Source organism: Diaporthe amygdali (genome assembly GCF_026229845.1).
Source record: "Diaporthe amygdali strain CAA958 chromosome Unknown NODE_4_length_2575358_cov_65_588622, whole genome shotgun sequence".
Taxonomy (NCBI): domain Eukaryota; kingdom Fungi; phylum Ascomycota; class Sordariomycetes; order Diaporthales; family Diaporthaceae; genus Diaporthe; species Diaporthe amygdali.
Window position 1 is genome coordinate 1,130,265 of NW_026517024.1, and position 25,054 is coordinate 1,155,318.

At 54.2% G+C, this 25,054-nt stretch overlaps 10 protein-coding genes across 10 annotated transcripts; 6 read left to right on the top strand and 4 right to left on the bottom strand.

The window, feature by feature from the left end:
- Positions 1-292: 292 nt before the first annotated feature.
- On the top strand, positions 293-1,867 carry J7T55_008540 (uncharacterized protein; the record flags this gene model as incomplete). The annotated part of the gene is made up of 1 exon (XM_053138868.1): positions 293-1,867. The coding sequence occupies one exon, from the start codon at positions 293-295 to the stop codon at positions 1,865-1,867; it is 1,575 nt and encodes a 524-aa protein (XP_052997815.1).
- Positions 1,868-2,199: 332 nt separating this feature from the next.
- Positions 2,200-3,409, bottom strand: J7T55_008541 (ctivator 1 41 kda subunit; the record flags this gene model as incomplete). Its single annotated transcript, XM_053138869.1, has 2 exons — positions 2,200-3,229; positions 3,297-3,409. 2 exons carry the CDS (start codon positions 3,407-3,409, stop codon positions 2,200-2,202), a joined length of 1,143 nt encoding a protein of 380 aa, XP_052997816.1.
- Positions 3,410-3,873: 464 nt separating this feature from the next.
- On the top strand, positions 3,874-5,651 carry J7T55_008542 (uncharacterized protein; the record flags this gene model as incomplete). Its single annotated transcript, XM_053138870.1, has 6 exons — positions 3,874-3,930; positions 4,005-4,038; positions 4,097-4,191; positions 4,330-4,426; positions 4,477-4,712; positions 4,770-5,651. The coding sequence occupies 6 exons, from the start codon at positions 3,874-3,876 to the stop codon at positions 5,649-5,651; spliced, it is 1,401 nt and encodes a 466-aa protein (XP_052997817.1).
- Positions 5,652-6,696: 1,045 nt separating this feature from the next.
- On the bottom strand, positions 6,697-7,593 carry J7T55_008543 (uncharacterized protein; the record flags this gene model as incomplete). Its single annotated transcript, XM_053138871.1, has 1 exon — positions 6,697-7,593. One exon carries the CDS (start codon positions 7,591-7,593, stop codon positions 6,697-6,699), a length of 897 nt encoding a protein of 298 aa, XP_052997818.1.
- Positions 7,594-9,990: 2,397 nt separating this feature from the next.
- J7T55_008544 (uncharacterized protein) lies at positions 9,991-10,500 on the top strand (the record flags this gene model as incomplete). Its single annotated transcript, XM_053138873.1, has 2 exons — positions 9,991-10,181; positions 10,293-10,500. 2 exons carry the CDS (start codon positions 9,991-9,993, stop codon positions 10,498-10,500), a joined length of 399 nt encoding a protein of 132 aa, XP_052997819.1.
- A 1,099-nt stretch (positions 10,501-11,599) lies between these two features.
- Positions 11,600-13,241, top strand: J7T55_008545 (uncharacterized protein; the record flags this gene model as incomplete). The annotated part of the gene is made up of 2 exons (XM_053138874.1): positions 11,600-12,541; positions 12,600-13,241. The coding sequence occupies 2 exons, from the start codon at positions 11,600-11,602 to the stop codon at positions 13,239-13,241; spliced, it is 1,584 nt and encodes a 527-aa protein (XP_052997820.1).
- Positions 13,242-14,849: 1,608 nt separating this feature from the next.
- J7T55_008546 (uncharacterized protein) lies at positions 14,850-18,448 on the top strand (the record flags this gene model as incomplete). Its single annotated transcript, XM_053138875.1, has 4 exons — positions 14,850-15,212; positions 15,269-15,965; positions 16,016-18,003; positions 18,053-18,448. The coding sequence occupies 4 exons, from the start codon at positions 14,850-14,852 to the stop codon at positions 18,446-18,448; spliced, it is 3,444 nt and encodes a 1,147-aa protein (XP_052997821.1).
- Positions 18,449-19,476: 1,028 nt separating this feature from the next.
- J7T55_008547 (sterol-4-alpha-carboxylate 3-dehydrogenase) lies at positions 19,477-20,661 on the bottom strand (the record flags this gene model as incomplete). Its single annotated transcript, XM_053138876.1, has 2 exons — positions 19,477-20,112; positions 20,173-20,661. 2 exons carry the CDS (start codon positions 20,659-20,661, stop codon positions 19,477-19,479), a joined length of 1,125 nt encoding a protein of 374 aa, XP_052997822.1.
- Positions 20,662-21,179: 518 nt separating this feature from the next.
- Positions 21,180-22,421, top strand: J7T55_008548 (uncharacterized protein; the record flags this gene model as incomplete). Its single annotated transcript, XM_053138877.1, has 1 exon — positions 21,180-22,421. One exon carries the CDS (start codon positions 21,180-21,182, stop codon positions 22,419-22,421), a length of 1,242 nt encoding a protein of 413 aa, XP_052997823.1.
- A 535-nt stretch (positions 22,422-22,956) lies between these two features.
- On the bottom strand, positions 22,957-23,936 carry J7T55_008549 (hmg box protein; the record flags this gene model as incomplete). The annotated part of the gene is made up of 2 exons (XM_053138878.1): positions 22,957-23,331; positions 23,394-23,936. The coding sequence occupies 2 exons, from the start codon at positions 23,934-23,936 to the stop codon at positions 22,957-22,959; spliced, it is 918 nt and encodes a 305-aa protein (XP_052997824.1).
- Positions 23,937-25,054: the final 1,118 nt, after the last annotated feature.

Consider the following 25,054-nt stretch of genomic DNA (forward strand, 5'->3'; position numbering starts at 1 on the left):
GAAAGTAATGTTGGGATGCCGTGTTGACGAGGTGCAAAGTGAGAGAGGTCGCAAGTGATAATTTTCATGCACCAGCCGACAGGGGTCCATGCACACTAGAAACACCACCGGCGGGCACACCCCTTGCAGGTGTTTACAGACTGCACTCCACGGCCTCACCCCTCCATACGTAAGTAAATACACCTACAGTATACTGCTTCCTCAGACAAACGGGACCACGGGCATATAGCCTGATGGTACTTAGTCTAGACTTTGTATGTTGGCGGCTTTTTATCCCGACAATTCTTGAATCATGAGCTCTGGCGCTCGAGAAACGGTCGAGGAGATCCAGAGAGCGCTGGAACCTCGAATTCGGTCGCGTGAGGAAGTGTCGCACATTCGGAGGGTGCTCTGCCTGCACCTACTCTCAACTTTTGAGAATGGTCCTCAACCCGGAGCTTTGGCCTTGTCGGGCGCAGACTGTACCATCAAATCCACATCTGGCGTGCGTGGTCTTCAGAGAGATTACCTGAGGGCACTTCACGCCAACATCAAAGCCAAACGGGATCAAGAGGCAATTCGACAGGCGAATGAGGAAGGCAAGACTGTCAGTGCAAGGACGCTCAACGATTCTGACCGCCTAGAGGAGCATGTCGCCTCCATCAAGCTCAAGAAGAAGCAACAACGGCTTCAAACTATTGAGAAGCATTTAGACCTTCTGGGCCAGAAGCCAGCCGCGTCGCCGGAGTTTTTACAAACAGAGGCAATATTCGAGGACGTTGTTCAATTGCCAGGGGTCCCCAAGGCTGTCGTCAGCGGCTTCACTGTCGACAAAGCCTCAGCAAAGACCGACCTCAAGGCCCTTGTCGATCGCCTGGAGAAGGCAGTGCTCAGGTCGAAACTCCTGCTCAAGAAGGAGGAAAAGCTGCTCGAGGAGGTCAGATCTCGTTCCACGGCAACGCGTGGAACGATCAGCGACGGGGCAAAACTTGTGGCGTTGAGCGCAACTCGAAACGAGCTCATCAGTTGGATGGAGGCGGAACTGGGCAAAGCTTCCCGTCTTGATGATTTACAGCCTGAAGAAGTCGATGGAAGACGAGGAACTACGGCAGATAAGGGACATGTGCATGAGCAGCTTGCGATAGTGAAGGACAAATACGCCAACTACGTCTCAACGCGCAAAACTCTCGTCCAGCTGCTTCAACAGCCTACACAGCCCGATATTAAGCCCCCATTGGAGAACACATCCCATACTCAGTCCAAAATCGCGCAGACCGTCCCATCAACTCATCTCATCACGCCTTATATCGAGCGCCTAATACAGGTCGGCCAAGATCAGAGGAACCTAATCGCACAAAAGTCGCACTTGAATACCGTTCTATCAAAGAAAACAGAAGCAACTGTTCGGGTTTTAGATCGCCTGACTGAAGAAAGCCAGCTCATACCTGAGCATCCAATGCCCGGCTCCGCAAGACGGCAGAAAGGGCTGGGGGCTGATCCGCCCAGTGATGACATCGACTCAACTACAGATCGTGTGCAGCCGTGGGTTTTCGCGGCGGACGCCGCGAAACTCGCAACACTGGAGAGTGTGGCAGAGAAAATCGAAGCAGGACAGGTCGCTCTTGAAAAGTCTACAAAGTCTTTAACCGAGATAGACCAGCTGCTGGGGCGCAACGTGAGCCCAGGAGACGAGTCTGCCGCAGACGAGGATACAACAGTAGACGACATCTGGCTGGCAGAGTCCGCATCCCCGAGAAAAGCGCCCAAGCCGAACACACATGTCAGAAACAAGAGCAACATGGTCAAAGAGAAGGGGGATATCTGGTCTACGCTGGGCGGCAGTGTCGGTCTCATCAATGCCGAAGACTCCCCGCGAAAAATGCTGTAGTTTCGAATGATCTAACACCAAGTGTCATGAATAGCCATTGTATTACCGTCCTTCGAACGCCATGCTTTTCCCACTCCGGCCAGGGTGTTTTCGCCTACAGCCATCTAGCCCCTATTTGGGAATGTCCTCCCTGTCATTATCAGCCATTTACCTGAGAACAGTTCCACTCTACCAATAGTTCCGCATGATCCCCGCGCCTAGTCTTTGTGTCCCCATGTTTGTGAGTAGGTTTTGCTGCCACATGTGGCCAATTTTTGCGCAAGTCCTTGACCTCAATGCTATCAGTCTTTTAGGACGCTGGCTTCTCAGTACCCCAGCAATGGTTGTCGGCCCTACCGTCCAGCCATAATGGTTGATATGCGAAGTGCTAGATCGAGTATGGAGAGGTGTTCGTCTGCACCGTCGACCAGGCGCTTGTCAATCTCAGAGAAGACCATGACGATCTGGTTTTTTTGAATGTCCGGAACAGTCTCGTCGGAAACGATTACCTGGTAGAGCTGGGTTACCACCTGCCCAGCGCTCCATCCATCCGCAACCATGTCCTCCACGACTTTCGACACCGCTGAATATGCCTCTCCAGATGAGTGAGGCTTGATTGCCTTCACAAGCCTGTCAATAGTAGTACGGGGTATCACGCCAGCGATATCCTCGATGATTTTCACAGTGACCGGCTTCGTATCCACCTCCATGCTGTCGGCATCAGCACCGCCTTTGGCAGCGACCGCACCAACGAGCCGCGCCGCGCTCTGCAAGAAGGTGATAGCCTTGCGTAGATCACCCTCGCTGCACTGGATGAGCGCATCCACTGCACCATCGTCCAGTTGCACACCCTCGTTCTGCGCAATTTCCTCCAACCTCTTCTTCGCATTGCCCTGATCCAAGCTCTTGAAGCGGAATTTGCTGCATCGACTCGCCAGAGGGTCAATTATGCGCGTGACATAGTTGCAGATGAGACAGAACCGCGTGATCTTGCTGTACGTCTCCATCGTCCGCCTCAACGCGCTCTGGGCATCCTGTGTCATGCTATCGGCCTCGTCGAGGATGATGATCTTGAATGGTGGGCAGGGGTAGCGCGACTTGTAGCCCGGGGGTGGGTTGGTCAGTTGCATACGCGCAAAGTCTTTGACCTTCTCCCGAACGATGGAAATCCCGCGTTCATCAGACGCGTTAAGCTCAAGGACACGCTGTTTGACGAACTCAGGGCCATAGAGTTCCTTGGCGAGGGCAAGAATCGTGGAGGTCTTTCCAGTACCAGGTGGGCCGTAGAAGAGCATGTGAGGGAGATTGGATGCCTGTAGCGTCCGTTGTAGGACAGTGATCGTGTGGTCTTGGGCGGTGACATCGCTGAGGCTCTTTGGACGACTGCAATTGGCGCATGGTCAGCTACAGGCAGCAGAGACAGCAAGATAGAATATCGTCTCTGACATACTACTTCTCTACCCAAGGCTGAGCCCGTGGCGTGTCTGACGTCTTTTTTTCTTGTTTGCCTGCGCCATTGGCGGCGGCAGCCTTCCTGGCTTTGATGTCGAAAAAGCTGGCCATCCTAGCTGTTTGTCTGTATGTGCCAGTCCAGCCAGTTCGATTGTCACAGGAAGGGAATTGTCTTGCAGGAGGATGACTTTCTGGAAGGTGTGACTTTTGGAAGTCTGAGGACACCAATTTACGCGTCTCAAACGCAGAGACGCGTCTGATTCCTTCCCAGTTCCCCTCTACTGCTAGAGCCCCCACATTCAAGTTGCCTGCCCCCGCCTACCTAGGCACGCTAGGCTAGCTAGGTACCCTGTAGTGGCACGCTCCTGCCCACTCAGCCCTGGGGCCGCTGAAAGTCATCGGCTCAGGCAGACTGACTGTAACTTCTCCGCCAACCTTCGAAAGCAGACCAGTTCTGGTAATAAGTCGCATCCTCCACACACTTCGCCGACGGTGCTATCTCAACGTCCCCGGGAATCAATAGTATCAGACCTATGCGAATCATTCTATCTCCCGCACCTTGAGGACTGCCCGCCATGGCGGATCAATCCATCATCAGGATAACCAAGGCATGTTCGCCGCCTCATTGCGGGGTCACATCAGGCCGGCCCAGCGCTTGATGGCCTCAGTCTGGAGCTCACCAACATTATGCTAATTAGTTGTCCAGGAGTTGAGCGACATCCAGAAAAACTCAGACCTTTGTACGCGCACAAATTTGCAACATCCCGACTCGCTATTCTTCGCTGACCTGACCATTAGCTCTGGCTGTCGCATGTCGCGATGTCGACGTACGTAATGTGAAGGCACTGATTATCGGTCCCCACGAGACGCCTTACGAGTTTGGCTTCTTCGAGGTTCGTTGTCTCCCACTACCGTACTCGCTACGGATTGAAAGCTGATAGACGAGCAGTTCACATTCAAATTCAACAAAGGTCGGCCTCCTCCGCTGCAAAGCGTATCAGCTCCCACCAACTAATGCCTCCTTGCCGCAGACTATCCCAGAAAGTCCCCCAGCGTCAACGCAGTTACCACGAATGGCGGTCGGTGCCGATTCAACCCAAACATATATGCTCAGGGACGAGTTTGCCTGTAAGTCAAGTCCCAAACCCCTCTGGCGAACCTGTAGCTGACTCTGTTAGATCTATTCTCGGGTACGTTTCTTCGCGCAAACCGACGGCTCGATGTGAATACTGAATTCGACTGTAGAACATGGCGCGGAGAGCGAGGCGAAGAATGGTCTTCTGCACAAGGTCTCGAGTCTATCCTCCTCTCGATCCAAAGCCTAATGTCGTCCAACCCGTACGAGAACGAGCCTGGTTTTGAGGACGCCAACGAGGCCCAAGACAAAAAGAACCAGAAGGATTACGTTCAAAAGGTACTAGATTCCAACATGTTATTGCAAAAGAACAATCATTGATATGCCCACCAATAGATCCGTCACGAAAGCTTGCGAATTTCCGTCATTCAGCGACTGGAAGAATACTTAGGCATTGGTGCTGACGGCAACGTCTCGGCGTCTTCGACTGCTGACAAAGACGATTATGAAGTGGATATGGATGGTCTCGAAGACGCCGGCACTGCTTTTGAACCTTTCAAGGATCTGTGCAAACGTCGCTTCCTTTGGTATTACGAATCATATCTTGAGTCGATTCGCAAAGCTAAGGAGGAGGTCAAAGATGGCCAGGCATTTGTCAGAATGCCCTTTGAGGGCCAGGGAAATACCATGGATGGCAAATTCCACTACACCGAGCTGGAAAAGCGGTTGCGGAATATCAAGAAAGTTTTGGATGAGGAGAGCAAGCAGTGGGCGGCTCAGGGTCTGTCACCCGAGTTCAAAGATGCGACTGTCACTGTCAATCTGCGCCGACAGTACGAACAAGTCCTCGAGCACTTCAAGCAGCACGGTCTTGCACACCATGTGGAACTGGAAGGTGGCAATCCTTTTGTCTGGGTTCTGACATACATCGGCAAGCCCATGACTCCGTTGGAGGACGGGTTGTTCCGTATCACGCTTCACCTGAGTCCACGATTTCCCGAGGAGCAGCCTCGTGCCAAGTTCGAGACGAGAATTTTCCACCACCGAATCGCCCCAGACGGTACACCTTGTTATTACTCTAGCCCCTCACGGCGGGAAGACATGAAGACGCACCTCGAGGCAATCATCGAGATGCTGGAGGAGGAGCATCCCCCATACGATCCGCGGACTCTCGTCTACCCCGAAGCTTTCAAGCTTTACTGGGGCAGTGCTCAGGATAAGAAGCAGTACCGGCAAAGATTACGCCGGTCAGTCCAGGCGTCGATGGAAGATCTCTAGAACTGATCGAGGAAAGCACCACACCGAATTGCATTGTTGAGCGAGGGTTTGCTTATGCAGTCATGAATATTCTCGGACCGGCGTTTAGGAACAGGACATGAACGGTCAGGCATACTCACGGATGGCAAACAGGACTGGCACGGAAACATATTTGCAGTGAGTTCTTCCCCATTTTGTCCTAAGTAGTCGGGCTTCTACGGAAGCTCGCTTGTGCACGTCCTCGGGGTTTTGCTTGTCAACGGCGTTATGGCTCACATTGAGGTTGACACTTGATACCTTTGCTGGGCCTCGGAAAGGGAGGGGTCGGTAGCACATCCTTCTTCATGTCTCGGTAGTCTCAATACACACAAATGGACTTATTATCACCCGCAGCGGGTGCTAACAATCATGCTGTCTTCTAATGCTGCGAGTCTTCACTGTCACCGATGCTCTCATATAAGTGTTTCATGGGGAAGTTCTTCTTGGAACGGACCCCGCGGTCGACCCTGTTCTCGAACAGCGCTTGCTCGTTGATACTTGGACGAATGAGGCGTAGAAATTCACATCAACCGTCCTTGGGTCTCGCTCGCGATTGCCAATTGGGAACGAAGAGGGTTTTGTGTCCAGACTCAACGAGGTCGAGATTACTTTTGTAGTTTGCCTCGCTTCAGAGAATAGCAGTCGGAAAGAACACACAGTTTCAGGGAGTCTCTCCAGGTCATAGGGATATTGAAGGTATGGAGCAATGTCTGGGCTCACAATGGAGCTCTGGTTGCCTCATACTAAGCAACATTATCATCATATCCTCCACATAATGTTTTACGCTTCCTCTATCAGATAGCCAGTCTCCTACCGGAAGACCAATGGTTACCTATATAATCCGTAGGTTGGTTATGCGCATGTGTGCTTGAATTCTGCTCAACAGTCACACGCAAAATAAAAGACCATCGTGGGTATCATTTCTGAATCTCTCAATTTCACAGCATGTTTGGCGTTATTGTTCTGGGGAAACGATTGGGTATCTTTAATCTCATAACTTTAAAGCATGTGCTTGCAGAACAACAGCTCATTTGCGAGGCTTCTTGATCTTGTCATGTAAAGGGTCGTACGGCGCAGCGATCCCAACAGACTTCTTGCCGTCGTCCGGGTTCGGCTCCCCCTTGAACTCGTACGCCTTCCCGTCTGCTCCCACCGTGGCCGGCATACCCAGGGTAGGCCGCGTGAGCTGCTCACTGTGCAGCTTGTCGAGCGACTCGCCCACGACGGCGTACTTGGACCAGTTTATGGCGGGCATGCGCACCACGTCCTGCGGTGTCGGCAGGTTTGTCCACGATGGCTGCGGTCGTTGCTGGGGCTGTGGTGCTGCGGCGGCCTTGCCCTTGCCTGATGCTTTCATTGGTGAGGGCCCGAGGCCGCTGCTGGATGCCTGCCCGCCATCCTGGCCCGCCATTTCAGCATCGCTGCCCTCGTCGTCATCATCCTCGTCCTCATCCTCATCATCGTCTTCGCTGTCGTCCTCGTCCTCATTTGCGCCACTGCTGATGGGCGCCGCCCCCTGAGGCCCTTGGCCAACCTTCCCACTGGCCAAGTCCTGCACGAATTCGGCCGGCTTCTTGACGGCCTCTTGCTTGATGCGCTGCAGCTGGCGGATGTCCTCCTCGGCCTGCTGCTTCTGCCTCTGGAGGAGCAGGATGGCCGACTCCAGGGCGATCACGTCGACATTTTCGCTGAAGTCCACGGGCTCAGGCGGTGGCGGCTGTGGGATGGCCTCGACCTGTGGGGGATGCTGCTTGTGGGTGAATGTTTGGCGGTGGAAGGTGGGGATGGTTGGCGGCGGGATAGGCGTGGTTGAGTGGATGGGCCTGAACTGCGGTGAGAGGGGCTCCGGCACTGGTGCGGCAGGCTCGGCCTGCCTTTGAGGAGATGCGCCCTGCGATGCGGTCTGTGTTTTGTTTCCGGCCATGCCCAGCTCAAAATAAAACCGAAAAGGTTGTTTGGCAGTTGTCAAAGATGAATAACGAAGTGAGGTCCCACTGGGAGTCCTGATCTTGACGTGCTAGTTGGTGGTAAGGCAGCAGTCAGTGAGGTATCCAGCCTACTGTGTAAGGTTGGAGTGACGTGCAGATCGACAGGGAAGGCGGGCGCAGGGATCTACAGTACAGTATCTTTCCACGGTAGGTCGTGCAGGTGCATATGGTAATGTGGGGTCCAATGCCTGGGTACCCAGAGAAGAGTCCCAAAACAACTGGAACCCCTCCCCCACGGACCGAGAGGAAAGCAAGATGGAAAGGGGCGAATATGTTTACGATTATGCATAGAACTGCTTGTAAAGTTTCTTCAATCTTTTTCCAAAACAAGACATCCTCTCTGCTGCCCCACTCCTCGTCGATTACCCAGGAGCCCCAGGAATCCGCGTATGACCTGACTAGCAGTACTGCACAGAAGCAATCCACGAGACAACTTCTCGCAGAACTACCTCCTAATATATGTGTGTCTGTTGTCTTCCTCTCTCTTGAGTGTCCAGCAATCCTGAAGGGGCCAGTGGGTAAGGGGCTCGCCAGGCGGGGGCCAACCAGAAAGCTGGACAGAGCGGTGCTGGCAAGGGGGCCGGGGCCTGGGGCCGGAAGACAGCCCGGGCAGAAGCCCGAATCAGGAGGGGCGCGGCGGCGATGGGCTCAAGCGACTGGTGTCTTGTGTGAAGACAGGCTGGTCGGTGCCTCCAAGCTCCCTCCCGCCGAGAGGCATGCGACGTCTCGTGACGAGCCTTGGATCAGCATCTCACTCTTCGCCCTCCCACGAGCTTCTTCGGGATGCAGATGCCCCCTTCGTGAGCTGGAGGGCTCCCAGGGGTTTGTGTCCCACACTGAAGCGCGGGACAGCGGGCAACACCTGCACAGCTCGCAGGGATCCCAACTGTCGGCACCACACAGTGACCAGCGCCGTTCATGTTTGTCCTACGTAGGATAGTCCCTGAGGTACCCCGTGTTAAACTCCTGGGTACCAAGTGGGCTGCTGTTCTTGGTTTTCTTCTCTGGAAATAGTCTACTTCATTGCGAGTGTCCATGCCAAGCTCGGGAACCCCCGAGCTGTGCAGGGCTCGCCGAATTCAAGTGGTCGCTAAACATATTAACGAAGGTGCACTGTATTCACCGAGACCACTCTGGCGGCGATGGAAGCCTATACAGCCTTCCACAACACGTGGCGAGCTTTCCTGGCGTCTATAGTGCCCATACATTAACGTGGCTTCGTCACACCTATCCCTACATCCTTGAGATCGCAGGTATTGCAGGACGATGGTGTTTGCCAGCTCATGCCATCGCAAGCCTGTGGCAAAGAATCGCCCGAATCGCCCGAGAAGGAACATCCTGAGTCGGCTTAGGCGTAGGCCTCTACTGCGGGCACCACCTTGCCTAGCTGGCAAACTAGATTGCTCCTGCTGGGTAGTTCCCTCAAGCATGATAGCGCCAACCGTTGTAATTCCCCAGATGAGCCCAGATCCCAGATCTGGTCAGAAGCTCGGAGGTTCGCGTCTGCTTTTCGTGCTCTGAGCCTTGCGCATCGCGAGACTACTATCCCTCGCGCGTATTAGAGTGTGGAAGCTCGGGTCGGCTTCTTCTGGCTCATGGCTTCCTCGTTCCGCACTGCAGGTGTCTTGCGCCAGGTTTCGGGAGGCTGCAGGGCGACATGCCCCAGCACGCGACGAGGCGCGGGGCTTAATGAAAATGGACATGGTTCGTTAGGTGTGCCTTCACCAGGGTGTCTCTTCTGGCCAGAATATTGTCTTCCACTAATAAAGTATTTTCCCGATTAGCAAGCCTCGGGGCTTGTGATTGCTGTGTTTTCTCGGTGCAAATTCCAGGTATTCGTCTTTCCCCCTTCAACTTACTGTTACTTTTTCTTCGCGGTACTCTTTTCCCAGCGGACTCTGAGCCTGGGTACATCCGACGATGTGACCTTTCAGTGCCATGAGCCCCTCTCTTCCGAGAAATCAAGAAGCAATTACATCGCGGCTATATTGATTAATCCGCCCCCCATTTTCCCGCTGTTCTTCTCTTGCTATTTCTAGTCTTCGGACGCGGGCTGTTGCGATACAGGATTGTGAAGCAATTCCTCGACATCAGCATTCGCTCGCGACCTACGAGCGTTGCACGCTCTAGGCTTTTAGAATCGATCAAATTGCAAGGGCTACCGGCTGGTCGGGATTCCAAACCTGCTGCCCGAAGCTGCAACAAGATTGCCCACAGGACAGCTCAGACGCATCCTCCGACGAAGTACGCAGGTCTTCTGCGAAAGACCTGATGTCGCCTGGGCGCTAGGTAAATTTGGCATATGATTTCCGCATTTTGTCGAGAGCCAGAATATGGGTCCCGAAACCAGCCAGACGGCCGGCAAAGCGAAGAAGAAAAGTGGCATAGCCCGCTGGCTATCAGAGCTCAGATCATGGGTTGCGGTGAGCGAGCCATCGGGGCAAGCATTTGAGCAGCACAAAAAGGAGATGTATAAAAGCAAAGGGGTCTCCCTCAAGGACCCACAGGCGAGCGCGAAGCTGCAGTATGTAACATTGGTCACACCCGCGCGTGTTTTGCGGCATGCCTGTGGCCTTGGCCGTAGAGAAGCATGTCTTTGCTCTAGATAACAGTTCATAGCTGACGTATCGTATAGTGTCCCTGCAACAACAATACCCAAGGAGGCAATAAGACCAGCTGGGCCTGGCCCGGATCCTGAGGAGCTTGCGGCGGCAAGGAGGAGAAGCCGGACACGGCATGCCAACTCATCTGCTTCTCGCAGCACGCAGTCCTACTCGACGACCTCATCAGAACCGGGTTGGAAGCCAGAACCAGGACTGCGGTCGCCTCGCTCTCCTGGATGAGCAACATGCTCGCCACATGAAGTCCTCAAACCTATCATGTTGCACCCAACTTAATGGTCTGGTCTCTTGTGAGACAACTTCCTGTGAGATACCTTCTTGTATCCTAAGGGATAACCTTCGATGGGATAATCTCCTATGGGATAACCTCCTTAGGGATAACCTCTTATGGGATAACCTCTTATGGGATAATCTCTTATGGGATAATCTCCTATGGGATAATCTCCCATAAGATGATCTCCTATAGCATAATCTCCTATCAGATAATCTCCTATGGGATAACCTTCTATGGAATAGTGTCCCATAGGAGGATCTCCTATGGGAGGATCTCTTGTCGGATAACCTTCCGTGGGTTGGCTATCTATACTCTGTGAGACAACAAGGCTGCGCCGAGTACCGACGTGTTTGGAAATAAACTCCTGTGCAATTGGGACGAAGTAACCGACGGTGAATTGAACCTATCAACGCCATAGGTTGACCACATAGCGCACTTGCACGCGTGGGTGGCGAGGCGAGGAAGATGTATGTGAATATGTAGGCAGGCAAAGGATGTTGGAGCAGGACGACGGGAAGGTTGCTGGCCATTGGACAGCACAACCCAAACGGCGTTCGTGGAGAATGCAGCGAGAGGCAACTTCTGCGCATAGCTTGAAGCCTGGACGCTTCTAATTGAGCACGCGAAGGAGTCAATGGGGCACATGGGAAATCGAGACGTGCTGGTAACCAAGGTCGAGGCGCCTCCCGCCCACAATGGCGCTCTAGGCGCCATTGAAAACCGTTAGTCTGCGTTTTAGGGCCGCTGCTAGGTAGACAGAACATCGCTTCGCCGCTGAGCCTAGCGTACGCCAAATGACGGTGCACATCGACATACGTCATTAGAGCTGTCCGCGGTAATGGTGACACTCTGCACTCATTGCCGTCTCATAAATGAGAAGGCGTCGCGCCGGAAGCATCCAAGCCTCGGCGCTATTAGCATTGTATGTAGAAAGCAAGAAAATCAAACCATTTCATCCATTTGACTCACTGGCTCTCCTGACAACCTTCCCCAATTGATCACTTGCCTCGAAGGACTTCCTGAACACACTCCTGCCCTCTCAGGATCATGAAGCGAGTATTCGGGACGAGGGACGACAACGAGGGCTCCTCCGATGGCAGACCCTCGGAGTCCCACGATGATGGACCAGCGCCCAACGAGCACACGCGTCTGCTTCCCAATAGGGTTGACAGCGACAACAGGCCGGGCTACCTGAGCCCGGACGATCCAGCCGTCTCACCATACAACTTGTTCACTGTCCGATTTACCAGATACCTCACCATCTTCTTCACTATCATCACGTTCCTGTGGTGGGTGCTCCAATTAGTGTCCATCTTCGTGTCGCCTCCCGGCCTGTCGACGAGAGGGTCCGGCTTCTTTGGGTTCAGCTATTCCAGCATTGCTCTAGCCACGTTGATCGTGACCCTCCTCTTCTTTGCCGCCCCATCGAAGGCAGCCCGAATACTCTCGGCGATAGCCTCTGTGCTCTTGCTCGTCAATGTCATCATCATCGTGTCTGTCCAGAACACGAGGCATGAGGAAGCCTGGACCGGCATCGCAAGTGTCGTCTGGGCACTTCTGATGGCGGTCTGGTCGCTATCTGCCGACCGGATCGTCAAGTGGGGTAAAAAAGAAGAAGAACAGAGGTTAACCGGCCGTGAGGAGCCCCGGAGAACTCTGCTCGAGTGGACTCAAGTGCTCCTTGCGACGATCGGGTTTGCCGTGCTTGCCGTGGTTGCGTTGCTTCTAACATTCACACTTATATTGAGGGCCGTGGATGCCAAGGTAGCGGCCCCAGGAGATCTATACTGGGTGGATGGCGACAAATATCAGATCCATCTGTACTGCCGTGGCAACGAAACAGATTCCAAGGGGAATAAGCTGCCAACCGTGCTTTTCGAAGGCGGAGAGGACCCGGTCGAGGATGGGTTATGGCAATTTGCAGACAATGCTCTGAACAACGGGTCTTTTAGCAGATACTGTTTCGCAGATCGGCCCGGAATGGCATGGGTAAGTCGATGTCTGGAATAATGTGCTCATTGACCAAGGCTGACAGACAGCACGACAGAGCGATACAGCGCCGTCGCCTTTCTCTGCTAGCCAGGCAACAGAAGCTTTGAGCGAAGCACTCGCGCGCGCTGGGGAGACGGGGCCTTGGGTACTTGCCAGCGCTGGCGTTGGGTCAATCTACTCGCGCGTGTTCTCCTCGCGGCATGGCAAGGAAATCAAGGGCCTCGTCTTGATCGACCCGCTGCACGAGGACCTCCTCTACCGCTTGGGTACGCCTGGGAGGGGCTTCACGCTCTGGCTTAGAGGAGTGATTTCCCCTCTCGGCCTTGACCGCATCCCCGGTGCCCTCTTCAACGGCCGTACGAGCGAGGACCGAGTCTTTGGGCGTGCTTCATACCAGACTGGGAAGCAGATATTTGCCAAACTGCAGGAGAGTCTGGTCGCCGATTCCCTGACCAAGCGGGATGTCGCCTCGAGCCGGGCTATCCAAGCGCCCGACGTCCCTCTTGTCGTCATCAGCTCTGCGATCAAGCTCCGGACTGATAGCCAGTGGGAGGGCAGGCAGAGAGATCTCACGCATCTGACCGAGAACTTGCACGATTGGGACATAGTCAACAAGGCTCCCCACCAGGTGTGGAAGACGCTGGACGGACGGGATGTTATTGAGAAGAGAATCAGACAGCTGGTCCATGGGAAGTGAGACCAATAATATGCAGCGACCACTCATCAGGACTTATTTTGCGCGGGAGGAATGTAACACATGGGATTTGTCAGGTTTCCCCGAGTGGGTTGGGGTGTAGAGCGAAGGAGTACACTCGAGTTTTGGTTTATGTTTTCTGTTTTCTTCTGCTTTTCTGCTCTTTTTGGCCCCATTCTTCCTTCCCTTGGCAATCTAGTAGCAGGCATCCAAATTGTTGCAGGTCTGGTAGCATATTCAACTAACCGCGTGCGTTATGTGGCGGCAATTCATCAGATTGCAAGACAGCTTGAGACCTGCAGAATCTGAGCTTTGGAGCTATTTGATTTTCAGCAAGCCGTCGGGTGCACCCTTCCACGCCCTTTGGACCTCGGAATGGTCTACATGTACCCTCGTACCCTGGCTTGGCTGGGTACATGATCAATGCCCTCCTGGATCTGGCGTAGGTACCCAACGCGGGAGGTAGCCATGCAGGTGGGCACAACATTGCCCACAGGTGGTCTTTTAGGGGTACAGGGGCGCCGGGGCAGGGAGCCAATGGAAGGGCTTGGCCTTACAATTGGACCTGCAATTTCAAGTACCTGCCGACCTGCTCCACCTGAGCACGCCCAAAGCAAGTGTGTCCTGGGGGGGCCGTCACGTCTCGTTCAGACGCCGGGGCGGTTTTACCTGCCAGACTACTAGGTACCCACGTATTCTATGTGCCCTGCTGGCGACACACGGTACCGGGCGACAGCCACTTGCTGAAAGGGCAGGGCAGACAGACAGACGGACGGACTGACTGACTACCACAGTGACTGCTACATACTTGTTCATCTCTTTCACAACTCCCCTTTCCACCATCCCCCCTCCCCGAGTCTCGTCTGTCGTTGTCGTCGTCGTCAGCAGCATTGACAGGGGAGTTTTGTTTTTGTGCTTTTCCCTCTGCTTCTGCCGTCCACGCCCTCGCCCTCGCCCTCGCACACACACACACACATACAGGCCAACCTTGACTCCTATTCAGCTAGTGCGCAGGAAGCCGTCATTTACGGACCGTACCTCTGAAATTACGCTTCGCTACCACAGGCGGGGACTTGTCGATCGCTTCTTCCTCGACGGACCAACCGTGACTTTTCGAATCGCATCCCAACTTCAACTTGTCTCATCACCTGCCACATATCCAAACTCGTGTTGAGCTCTCGACCCTTACCGGCCTGCACCCACACGCCCCTCGTTCCTGGCGCCAAGACCGTCGTTGAACTGTCCTCGTCGGCGGCGGCCACCCTCGCAGCAACCCCCTCCCAGTGATGCCAGCGACGGGCCCCAAGCCCCAATAATTCCTGTGAGAAGGACCGCCTCACCAGGTCCCGCGAACGGTTCGCATTTGACGCCTCGGGCGATCGGCAAGACCAGGCCACACGGTTTGCGACACGACCTGCCGAACCTGGCGCGACCACCCTGGCTCGACGATTTCCATGCCAGAGAGACGACGCTGCTTAGTTCCCGACCCATTGTGAACTGCATCTCGAGACAGCGGGCTCGACATTCCCCAGACGCCCAAGACTTAACACGCATACAATTCCGCAGTGGAGGAAAGAAAGAGACGGGCAGCACAACGCAGAGCGGGTCACCATGTTGGGGCCCGACTATGAAGGCGGCCCCCCTGGCGATCGCCCTGCCAGACATCGAACACCAGAGCGGAGTTTTACGACTGACGACCCGAGGACCTATTCCCCTTATCGACCGCCACGGCAGAATGGGGGCCCTCGCGATGGCCGACGGCCCTCCCTCTCCCCCTCTGCCGGGGCCGGTGACCGCAGCTGGGATGATGAAGGGGACTCGCGGCAGAGCCAAGAACGGAACAGATCAAGAGGCCGAAATGGACGGCAAGCGAGTGGAGGGCAGCGCATCTGCAAGAAGTGCGGCGAGCCCTTGACGGGCCAGTTCGTGCGCGCCCTGGACGGGACTTTTCACCTGGACTGCTTCAAATGCCGGGTGGGTAGAGCAATCCGAACTGAAGCCCCTGCAAACTAACGTGTTGCCCACGACAGGATTGCGGACAAATCGTGGCCTCGAAATTCTTTCCAGCAGACGACGAGGACGGCCAGGGACAATATCCCCTTTGCGAAACAGATTACTTCCGACGCCTTGGTCTGCTCTGCTACCAATGTGGTGGGGCCCTCCGAGGGTCTTATATCACGGCACTCGAGCGAAAGTACCACGTCGACCACTTTACATGCTCGCTTTGCTCAACAGTATTCGGTGCCCAAGACAGCTACTACGAGCATGATTCACAAGTTTACTGCCACTACCACTACTCCACCCAGTTCGCCCAGAAGTGTAATGGATGTCATACGGCAATACTTAAGCAGTTTGTCGAGATCTTCCGTAACGGGCAAAACCAGCACTGGCATCCGGAGTGCTACATGATTCACAAATTTTGGAATGTGAGACTGGCCACGCCCAGCGACGTCGCAGACGAAGAACCTCCACCAGATGATGAAAAGACTCGTGACAAAGTACGGGAAGAGGAGGAAAGGATGGAGGAGAAGGTGTACCGCATATGGAGTGTGCTCTCGACTTTCGAAGAATCCTCCGCCGCCTGCATCTCCGACATGTTGCTTCATGTGAGCAATGGAGCTTATGTCGACGGCGTGGTTGTCGCGAAGAGGTTCATTTGGCATGTCGACATTCTTTTCCGGTCTGCTGACAGGCTGGATGAGACCATGCAGCAGCTGGAAATGAAACGTAGGTCTGTCCACCATCGCTGGCGCTTACTGATGCTAATTTTGGGATAGCTCTATCATACTCGAGAGAGGCAAAGCTCCTGTGCAAAAAGATTGTGCAATTCTTCTCCCTCTTGTCTAAGACTCAAGACAAAAATGCGCACAAGCTTGGCGTTACCCAGGAGCTGCTATCTTTGGTCACCGGTCTTGCTCATTATCTCAAACTACTCATCCGCATCTGCTTGCAAGGCGCACTTCGGATAGAAAAGGACCAGACCAATGTGGAAGGCCTCTACGCATTCCTCGACGATTTGAGCGCCCTTGAAAATCTCAAGAATGATGATGGATCCTTACAGATTACAGCTGCTATGTCACGGCTGGCCGCCAACGAGTCCGACCAGTGTGTCCTCTGCCGAAAACCTGTTGAAGACGAGTGCGCCAAAAACGGAGAGAAAAGGTGGCATATAGCATGCCTAAGTTGCACGAGATGCGGCAAGGAGCTTGGCCGGAATCCCGAAGATGCTCGACTTAATACCTATGACCAAAAGATCTTCTGCAGCGGTTGCGAGTCGTACAGCTCAGACTCAGCACCTCCCTTTGAAAGGATAACGAAATTGCAGCAATACGTCTTCCTGCTTCAGGTGGCGCTCGCTAGGTTATTGGATATACTGAAGAGCACCGGGGCATTGTCTGCTTTGGATCAGGCTGCTGTGAACGACTATGAGCCAGCGAATGGGATTGGGCCGAGTGATGCGCCTCGTCTTCAACTTGACTCACGATCCAAATCTTACACTGGAGACCGAGAGCATCATCGAGAATCATCATACGAGAACACTCTCAATGACGTTCGTCGTTTGAGGAGCACGCGACTCGATAAGCACCTGTCGGCGAGCTTCAGAAAAGCGCGGGCGTCTCGTCTTATGGATGACCCTGGGGTGGAAGGCGGTGGTAACATGCAGAGTCAACGCATCGAGGAGGATCAAGTTCCCGGCGAGGAGGGTGGCTCCGACCTGATGTTCGGCCACCAAGATGCTCTGACTCTGGATGACATACCTCGTATCGTTGCCGCAGAGCAGGCTCGCGAACAACGCCCGGCGTTCAAGCCAGGTCGTCAAGAGCTATTTAGATCTCCAGCAACAGAGCCTTTTATGGGCGCAAACCAGAGGTCGAGATCAGCAGGTCGCGCTGGCGAACCCGGCTATGGGGAGCCCTCGCCACAGCGAGGTGGAAGAAAATACTTCTCTGAGTTGTCTCCAATGGAGTATTTCATCGCTCGCCATCTGGCGGTGCTCACCATGCATCCCATGGTCCAAGACGAGTTCACACTTGAGGAGCTGCTCAACCTTATCGAATCTAAGAAACCGGCGACATTTTGGAACAAGTTTGGCAAAGCGTTCAAGAATGATGGAAGGAAAGGAGTCAAGAAAAAGGGTGTCTTCGGTGTTCCCCTTGAGATGGTCGTCGAAAGAGACGGCGCCGAGTCTACGGATTGCATCGGAGGAACGACCTTGCGAGTACCCGCTATCATTGATGACCTGATCTCCACTATGAGGCAGATGGATCTTTCCGTCGAAGGTGTCTTCCGGAAGAATGGCAACATCAAGAAGCTTTCAGAGATGGTCGAAAAGATCGATCGCGAAGGCTGCGATAACATCAACTTGATGGCTCAGCCCGTCGTCCAGGTTGCGGCACTACTGAAGAAATACCTCCGAGAGATGCCAGATCCTCTGATGACAAACAAACTGTACAGGCTATGGATCGTCGCGTCCAAGATTCCAGACGAGGACAAGAGACGGCAATGCATTCATCTGGCTTGCTGTCTCCTTCCAAAGTGTCACAGGGACTGCCTGGAGGTCCTTTTGTCCTTCCTGAAATGGGCTGGAAACTTCCACCAAGTTGACGACGAATCGGGATCCAAGATGGACGTCAAGAACCTTGCAACAGTCATTGCACCGAACATCCTTTACAACCCAATGAAAGGGCCAGCTCTCGACAGCGAGCCCATGTTCGCCATTACCGTTGTTGAGATACTGATTAACGATGTAGAGTCCATGTGTTTGGTGAGTGAGATACTACCTCGCAGCCTGAGAGTTACTAACATAACTTTAGGTCCCTGACAACTTCGTCGACGTTCTCAATGACCCGACATACAAAGAAGGAAAGGATAGTGATATCACCACCAAGGAAATCCTGAAGCGCTATGGTGGCAGGGTGAATGGCGGTCACGGTGTCCTTGGTGACGCCAGCGAGATGAATCCAACCCGGCCTCTCGCTAGAAGGGTAGAGACCGATCCCGAGGCGACACGACCGCCCGGCTGGCAGGAGCCCAATGCTTCCTTTTCTCAGCCCCCGAATCCTAGCACTCCACCTAGGTTCCGGAACCCAGACGACACACAACAGCCAGCGTATGGCAGCTCCTTTGAGGGCTCTGAATCTGGAGATCATCATCGTCGATCATATCACGGGCGACCTAACAACTCGGTCGGTGTTGGTGGAACAGGGTAGGGCAGCGTTTTGCAGCTGGTGATCTCGCCTATAGTTCTTTCCCTACCCTCCTGAAGAGCCAGCCTTTTCCCACCCACGGCAAAGAGGAGGCTGTTTGTAATCCGTTGAAACTAGAGTACGCACGACTTAGCTTGGCAGGGACGGTGAGGGGCATATCCAAAGCATCGCTGGACGGCGTTCGTTCCATGTGCTCCATCTTTAACTTTCTTGTCATCTTTCGTTCTATTTCAACATTTTCAAATGTTTTTCTTTTGGCCATAGCGACCAGAACACTTTTCCCCCCTATTGCCATATTCCTGCGTGCGTGTCTCTTTTTCAGCCCCTCGTGTGGAAAGCAAGAAAATATAAAAGGGGGGTGTGAATGATTTTACGCTTACATGCGCGCATGGTTTCGATTCGACAAAAAAAATCACACAAGGCGGTCGCGGTCCATTCTCACTTATGCTTGAGTCTATTTTATTTCCCCCCCCCCCCCCCTCGTGGGTTCAGTTCCTATAGGGTCCTCACTGAGCGAGTGTGACAAAAGGAGAAACTGGCTGGTTCCCTTTTATTTTTATTTGGGAGAGACAAAGAGAGGAAGAGAGAGAGAGAAAAGGGGTCACGGGAGAAGAGGGTTTTGTTTGGATGTGGGCGGGTGTTGATACCGACAAGTGCCTGATACTGAAGCCCATGAACCAACGCATGGGCCCGTCAGCAGAAGCATAGAGGATGATTCTTAGCCGGCACGTACTGCCTGAGGACATCATGCGCTGTTCCTACAAATGCGGTCAAATATCTGCTGGCCGTGCAACTTAGCAGCCAACTCAGTACTCCGGCTTTTGGCCACATTGAAACAAACATCGTGAACTCCCTGAAATCCTGGTGATGCTGTGTGCGATTGCAACTGTCCTGCTTGAACCCCATGCATGCAGTATAGGTCGTGTACGCTATGTACAAGAAGATGATTACAAAGCTCATATATGTTCAACGGGGCCGATCAGGCCAGTTTAAAAGCTGGGGCGTCCAATATTGGCGCAATCCATGTTTCCTCATTTCTTGATGTTGCCAAGAGCCTCTTGCTCTAGCGTCCACTTGACAGCCCTCCTCAGCCCTTCCTCCAAGGGGACAATGGGCTTGTACCCGAGCCTCCTCTTCGCCTTGTCGATGCAGAAGTACCTCGTCATACACGAATAGACGCACCTCTGGCGGGTGAAGGTGGGCGGCTTCCTGATGATTCCGAAGAAGACCTCGCTCAGGAAGCCGATGACAAGGCCAATGTCCTTGGGGATGACCCACACGTGCTCCTTGCCGTGCGGCGACCCGGCCGCGTTCCAGATGACGCGGCAAAAGTCCCAGAAGTACGTCGGGCTGTCGTTTGTGATGATGAAGACCTCGCCGTCGACCTTCTCGTGGTCCAGCGGCTGCGTCTTGCTGGCGTACGTGACCAGCAGCGCGCGCAGGGCGAGGATGTGGGCGTGGGCGACGTTCTCGACGTAGGTGAAGTCGAAGAGGTTGTTGTTGTCGCCGAGCTGCGCGGCCGTCTTGCCCGTCTTGTAAACCTTGATGATCTGGTGCAGCGCCATGGTGTCGCCCTCGCCAACTATGCCGGCGGGCCGTATGGCGGTGGTCAGGAGCTTGGAGCCATCAGCGCGGTTGGCCTTGATGGTTATTTCCTCGGCTGCGGCCTATCAAATAGTCAGTCTCAATGCCGTCCTCGCCGTGTATTCCTGACAGGTTTGTCGTACCTTGGTCTCAGAGTAGTACTCTGACTGGTCCTTCCCCCTGGGGACAGGCCACCTCTCATCTGCGTTGATCAGGTCGGTAACATTGTCGCTCGCCACGCTGGCGGAGCTCGTGTACACCAGCGCCTTAACGTCGGCCTTTTTGCACGCATCAACAATGACCTGCGTCCCGTCTATGTTGACCTTCTTGTACAGCCCATCGTTGACCTTGCTGTCTGCTTGGGGGGCAGGGGACGCGGTGTGGATGACCGCGTCGGGGCGGATCTCGTCGAAGATGGATGCGATTTTGGAGGCGTCGGTGATGTCTGCCTCGACGTACTTGACGCCGTCGGAGTCGGGCCGCCGGTTGTGTGTGCAGCGCAGGTCGATCACGGATACTGAGCACGTGTAGTCCTTCAGGAGGAGCTTGACAATGTGGTGGCCGAGGAAACCGCATCCGCCAATGACCATCACCTTGCCGACATCGATCTTAGTCGTCTTTTCCGTAGCCATTTCTGCTGCTTATGCACCCTTTTTGTTGGAGAAGCATGTGATGTTGGGAAGGAATTGGGTCAATTGGTTTGACCAGTTGTCACTGTCAAGGCTAGAGTCAAGACGGATTCCAATGAATCGATGGCTACAGAGCTCCAGGGATTCTTTTTGGGCAAGGATCCTCTGCACCCGTCCATGATCATCCTATGCCTTCCTGCCTTGCCTGCCCAGGTGCCCCCCTAGCCCACCAGTGCGCCCCCCGCAAAGACCGTGCCCTGTTAATTGCTGCGACCCCTGCACCCTGCATTTTCCAGAACCCTGGGCCTGCCTGCCGTGAGGCTCCAGTTTACATGACATTTACGCTTCACTCTCAGATGGCATTCACAAATATTCACAAACAAACTCCGTCTTGGTCAAATCCATGGCCTTAATCGTATCCACAAGACTAATTATTGGGATTACCAAGGATCTAGAAGAGAACTCTTCCAACATCACACCAATGGAGAATATGCAACGATTGTCACGCTCAGTCTTTGACGATGGGGACGAGTGAAGACACCACCGAAATATTGGTGCACATCACAGCACCTAGCACTGCAGCAGATGATGCTAGATATCGAGCATTGGCCCTGGCATACCTGCAGTTCGAACCAAAAACAACGGTCAATCTCCCCGAAGGCCCATCCTCAAAGCCCAGTGCTGTCCCTCCAGACGTGTTGATATCCCCACAAGCATCGTTTGGGAGCGTCTGGGATAATGTTGGGTCACCGCACCTGGTGGCAAGGAATCAGCAACTAGCATCTTTATCCAATGTACAGCCTTCCATACCTCCTGCATCGTCTCAAATCAGAGATAACTCCCAGCCATCATGGGTCCCCCCACCAAGCGAAGTTCCGGATTCCATGCCGGACAATGATATCAGTGTTCCTGCATTCAGTACTCCGACGAGAGTCTTGGGTTACTATCTCCAATCTACGGAGCATCTGTCCATATCTTCAGCGGGGAGTGTTGTCCAGGCACCCGAAGGTGGTAGAGACGCCACCCATGACGACCTCACCCGCGCGGCAGCTTCAGAGAGCCTGCTTGGTGGCGGGGCAGGTCACAATTCACGGTCGTTTGCCCATGAGCGAGACAGACCTACGTGTCAGGCTCCGGATTCTCTTGAGGCCGTGGGCGATGTTAACGATACGACAAAGGATCACGGTGCGGACGAAATGCACTCCAATATTGATGCAGCCAGAGAAACGGAAGACTATGGGATATCAATCTCCGATCTGCTACCAGCCGATAGATCTGCATCTCTTTCCAAAATCAATGATTGGACTCATGAAACCCAGCTGATATCTACTGAACCCGCTGTGGCCACCCACCGCCTTGGGCCTAGGGCACCCCAGCACTTGGAGAGGCTAGCAGCAACTATGAACATCAAAGGAAGATACCAGCCGAAGTATCAGGCCAGAGACATGCTTCCTTTCGAGAGGGGCTACTGGCTAATGAAGCTAGACGGATGGGAATTTGAGAAAAAGGTTGCGACATGGGGCTTCCTTGGGAATTACATCCGCCGGGAGGGCAGGGCGGGATGGGGCACCAGGGCCTGTCGTGACGAGTCGTGGGATTGGATAAGACTCTATGGTTGGGAACACATCGCTGGGGAGCTCTACATGCTCCTGTACGTGGCCAGCTATAGGAAGCTCAAGTACATGGAGATGACCTTCTACGGAGCGGCGGGGAACGTCCTGATCGTTGTTGGCCCCAGAGGCACAGCATCAAATCTCGCTTGAGGATGAATGATGATTTTTGGAGTTGGTTGTTCAAATTGGATAGACGCATTCGCACTGGGCGCACCATTCAGGCCTCATGATATCCGGGATTGCATAGAAAGGAGGCGTTACTCCGGGCTGAAATCCACAGCTCTTCTGATCTTCGCGACACAGTTCTGCATAGCGATGGATGCGTTGACTGGCGAAGTTGTGTCAATGGTCCGTCGGGATTTGTGAAGCACGGCATGGCATGTTTTCTACAGGGGAACACGGCGAGTGGGATGTGAGCAGCTCAGCAAATACGAGTCGTGGTCGTGAGAGCTGGTATCCGCGACGAGGGAAGCCATTGCCATGACGAAGCTACATACAGTCCTAAGGTCATAATTTCACCAACAGTCGTGTACATACGAAGACCGCACCGAACCGCCTTGGGGAATCGAAGGTACTACTAACGTACATCACCCGGGATCTCGCACCAAAAAGAACCGTTCCTTTCCCCGCTGAATTCCGAACACATGCGCCAGGTCCGTGGGACTGCTCCCTTCTGTTTTCTCCCTCAAAGCGAGAACTTCTCCATTGCCTTTGAATACTTGGCCCACTCAGCAGCTGCCAGGTCAGCATACGGCCTCTTCTCAGCCTCCGACAGAGTCCTCCACTGCTGGGACAATTGCTTCGCAAATGCCCCAATGGCTGCGTGAGGGTCATCGGCGCGCTTGGCCTTGGTGAAATAAGCGAAGCCGTTGGTCGCAGGTCGCTTGGGCACACGTTCGTCAACGATCTTGAGGGGGTGCGCAGTTACGTCGCATTCGCGCTTGAGGCGCAGGCGGGCCTGGTTCGCCGCGATGATGTCGGCTACGGAGTGGCTCTCAACCCATGTCTTGTAGTTGCCTGCATTTATCGCCTTGTTCTGTATCGCAGTCTCCCGCAGACGCTGATGCCAGGTTCAGTCAGTGACGCTGTTCGACCAGGCGTGGGCCAGACCGGGATACATACCTCGAGCTCGGAAGATGAGAGATTCTTGAACTCGGCAGCGAGGGCCGGCACCCTGCTGCTAATCACGCTGACCCCGCCCGCCTGCGCCTTCAAAGCCGTGGTCGAGAAGACCAACCAAGGATTCGTAGGCAGGTTCTTGGGCTCCTGGTTCAGCATGGCCTTCTTCTTGAGTTCACGCCGCAGCAACACCTTCCGCTTCTCGGGGGAGATTTCCTTCTTCTTCCTGCCAGCCGCAGGCTTTGCCGCGGCCTTCTTTGCTGGCGCCTTCGCGGTCTTCTTGGCCTTAGTCGTTGTGGCCTTTGCCTTTGCCTTGGGCTTGGGCTTGGGCTTGGTCGCAGCCTTCGCGGCGGTCCGGCCCGTGGTCTTGCTGGCGGTGGCTGTCGCAGCAAAGCCACGCACGGCGACCCGCGACTTGTAGCTAGGTGCGATCAGGAAGCTTCGGCGGACGAGGGCGCCATGTGAGGGCAGCGACTTGGCCGTGAGGCCACGGGCGCAGGGGCGCAGGGCGAGAGTGACGGCGGATCGCATGGTCGCCGGCAGCATTCTGGTCGGGTGATGTGCGGCGACTTTGGTGTTTTGTGGCTGTTTTGTTGTGGGGTCAATTGAAGTACCGAGGTGACGTCGAGGTCCAGGTACAGGTCGAGGACGAGGTCGAATGTTCTGCCCTCCCTCGTTTGCGACTTCCAGCCCCCGTGTTTTAAGGACCTTGGTATGGCTAGCGCGTCGTGCCAACCCCCCAGGCCAGCCAGGCACAGCACGCATGAAGCTTCCCCCCTAGTGCATATACCAATGCAACCGCGATGGAGCTCCATCATTGGTGACGAGCTACGGAATAAGTGGGGTATAAACAGTGAGCACGCGGCAGTAGTCCTCATCAATCCTAGTCGCTGTGGCCCGTTTCCAGCTGCCAGTCCGATTGCTCCATCTGTAATGGCCATAGGGCCAGGGCCTAACTCTTGGGCATTTGTCTCGGCCAATATCACCCTTGTCCGCTGAATATGGAGACAAAGAAGCTACGAGGTACCTAGACTAGGAGCTTCTACACAACAGAGATAAGATAGCGCAGCAGAGGTCAGAAAGAATGATATTCTTTCCATGTAGTGGCACTTTCTAAGTCTGAAGCCGCCTCAAAACCTACAGAATTGCTAGATCAATTTATTGAGTTACATGAATTGTCTTCCTCTCAGACACCAAGAGAGCCGAGATTGTGGCAAGTCACCAGTATAATTCATGTCCAGGCAGCATGTACATGCTGTGTAGAGAGTGTGTGCTATGCTGCCTGCAAATTGCTAGGGCCACTAACGCGGACCCGCCAGCCTGTCGCCACTCAGCAATAAGCCTGACAACGCCTTTCTCAGCCAAGAGACCTGTGGAGCCGCATCAGTCTCAAGCGCTACTGCCTCAAGTCTGTCCATCCATCTCGTGGACCACAGGACACACAGCACATACTCATCGAGTATTCGAAACCCGCCACTGGCAACCAGCCGTGTCGGACAAATCCATTGATTGCCTTGCTAGAGGACCTCCCAGCCCAGGCAAACGACCACATCAGCGAGCGACTGGCCTTGAGCCTTGACCGAGACGTGGCCATCATCTCGGGACCCTTGACGAGTCCAGGTCCTGACCAAAAAGTACTACTCACCGCGCTGAGCCATAGATTT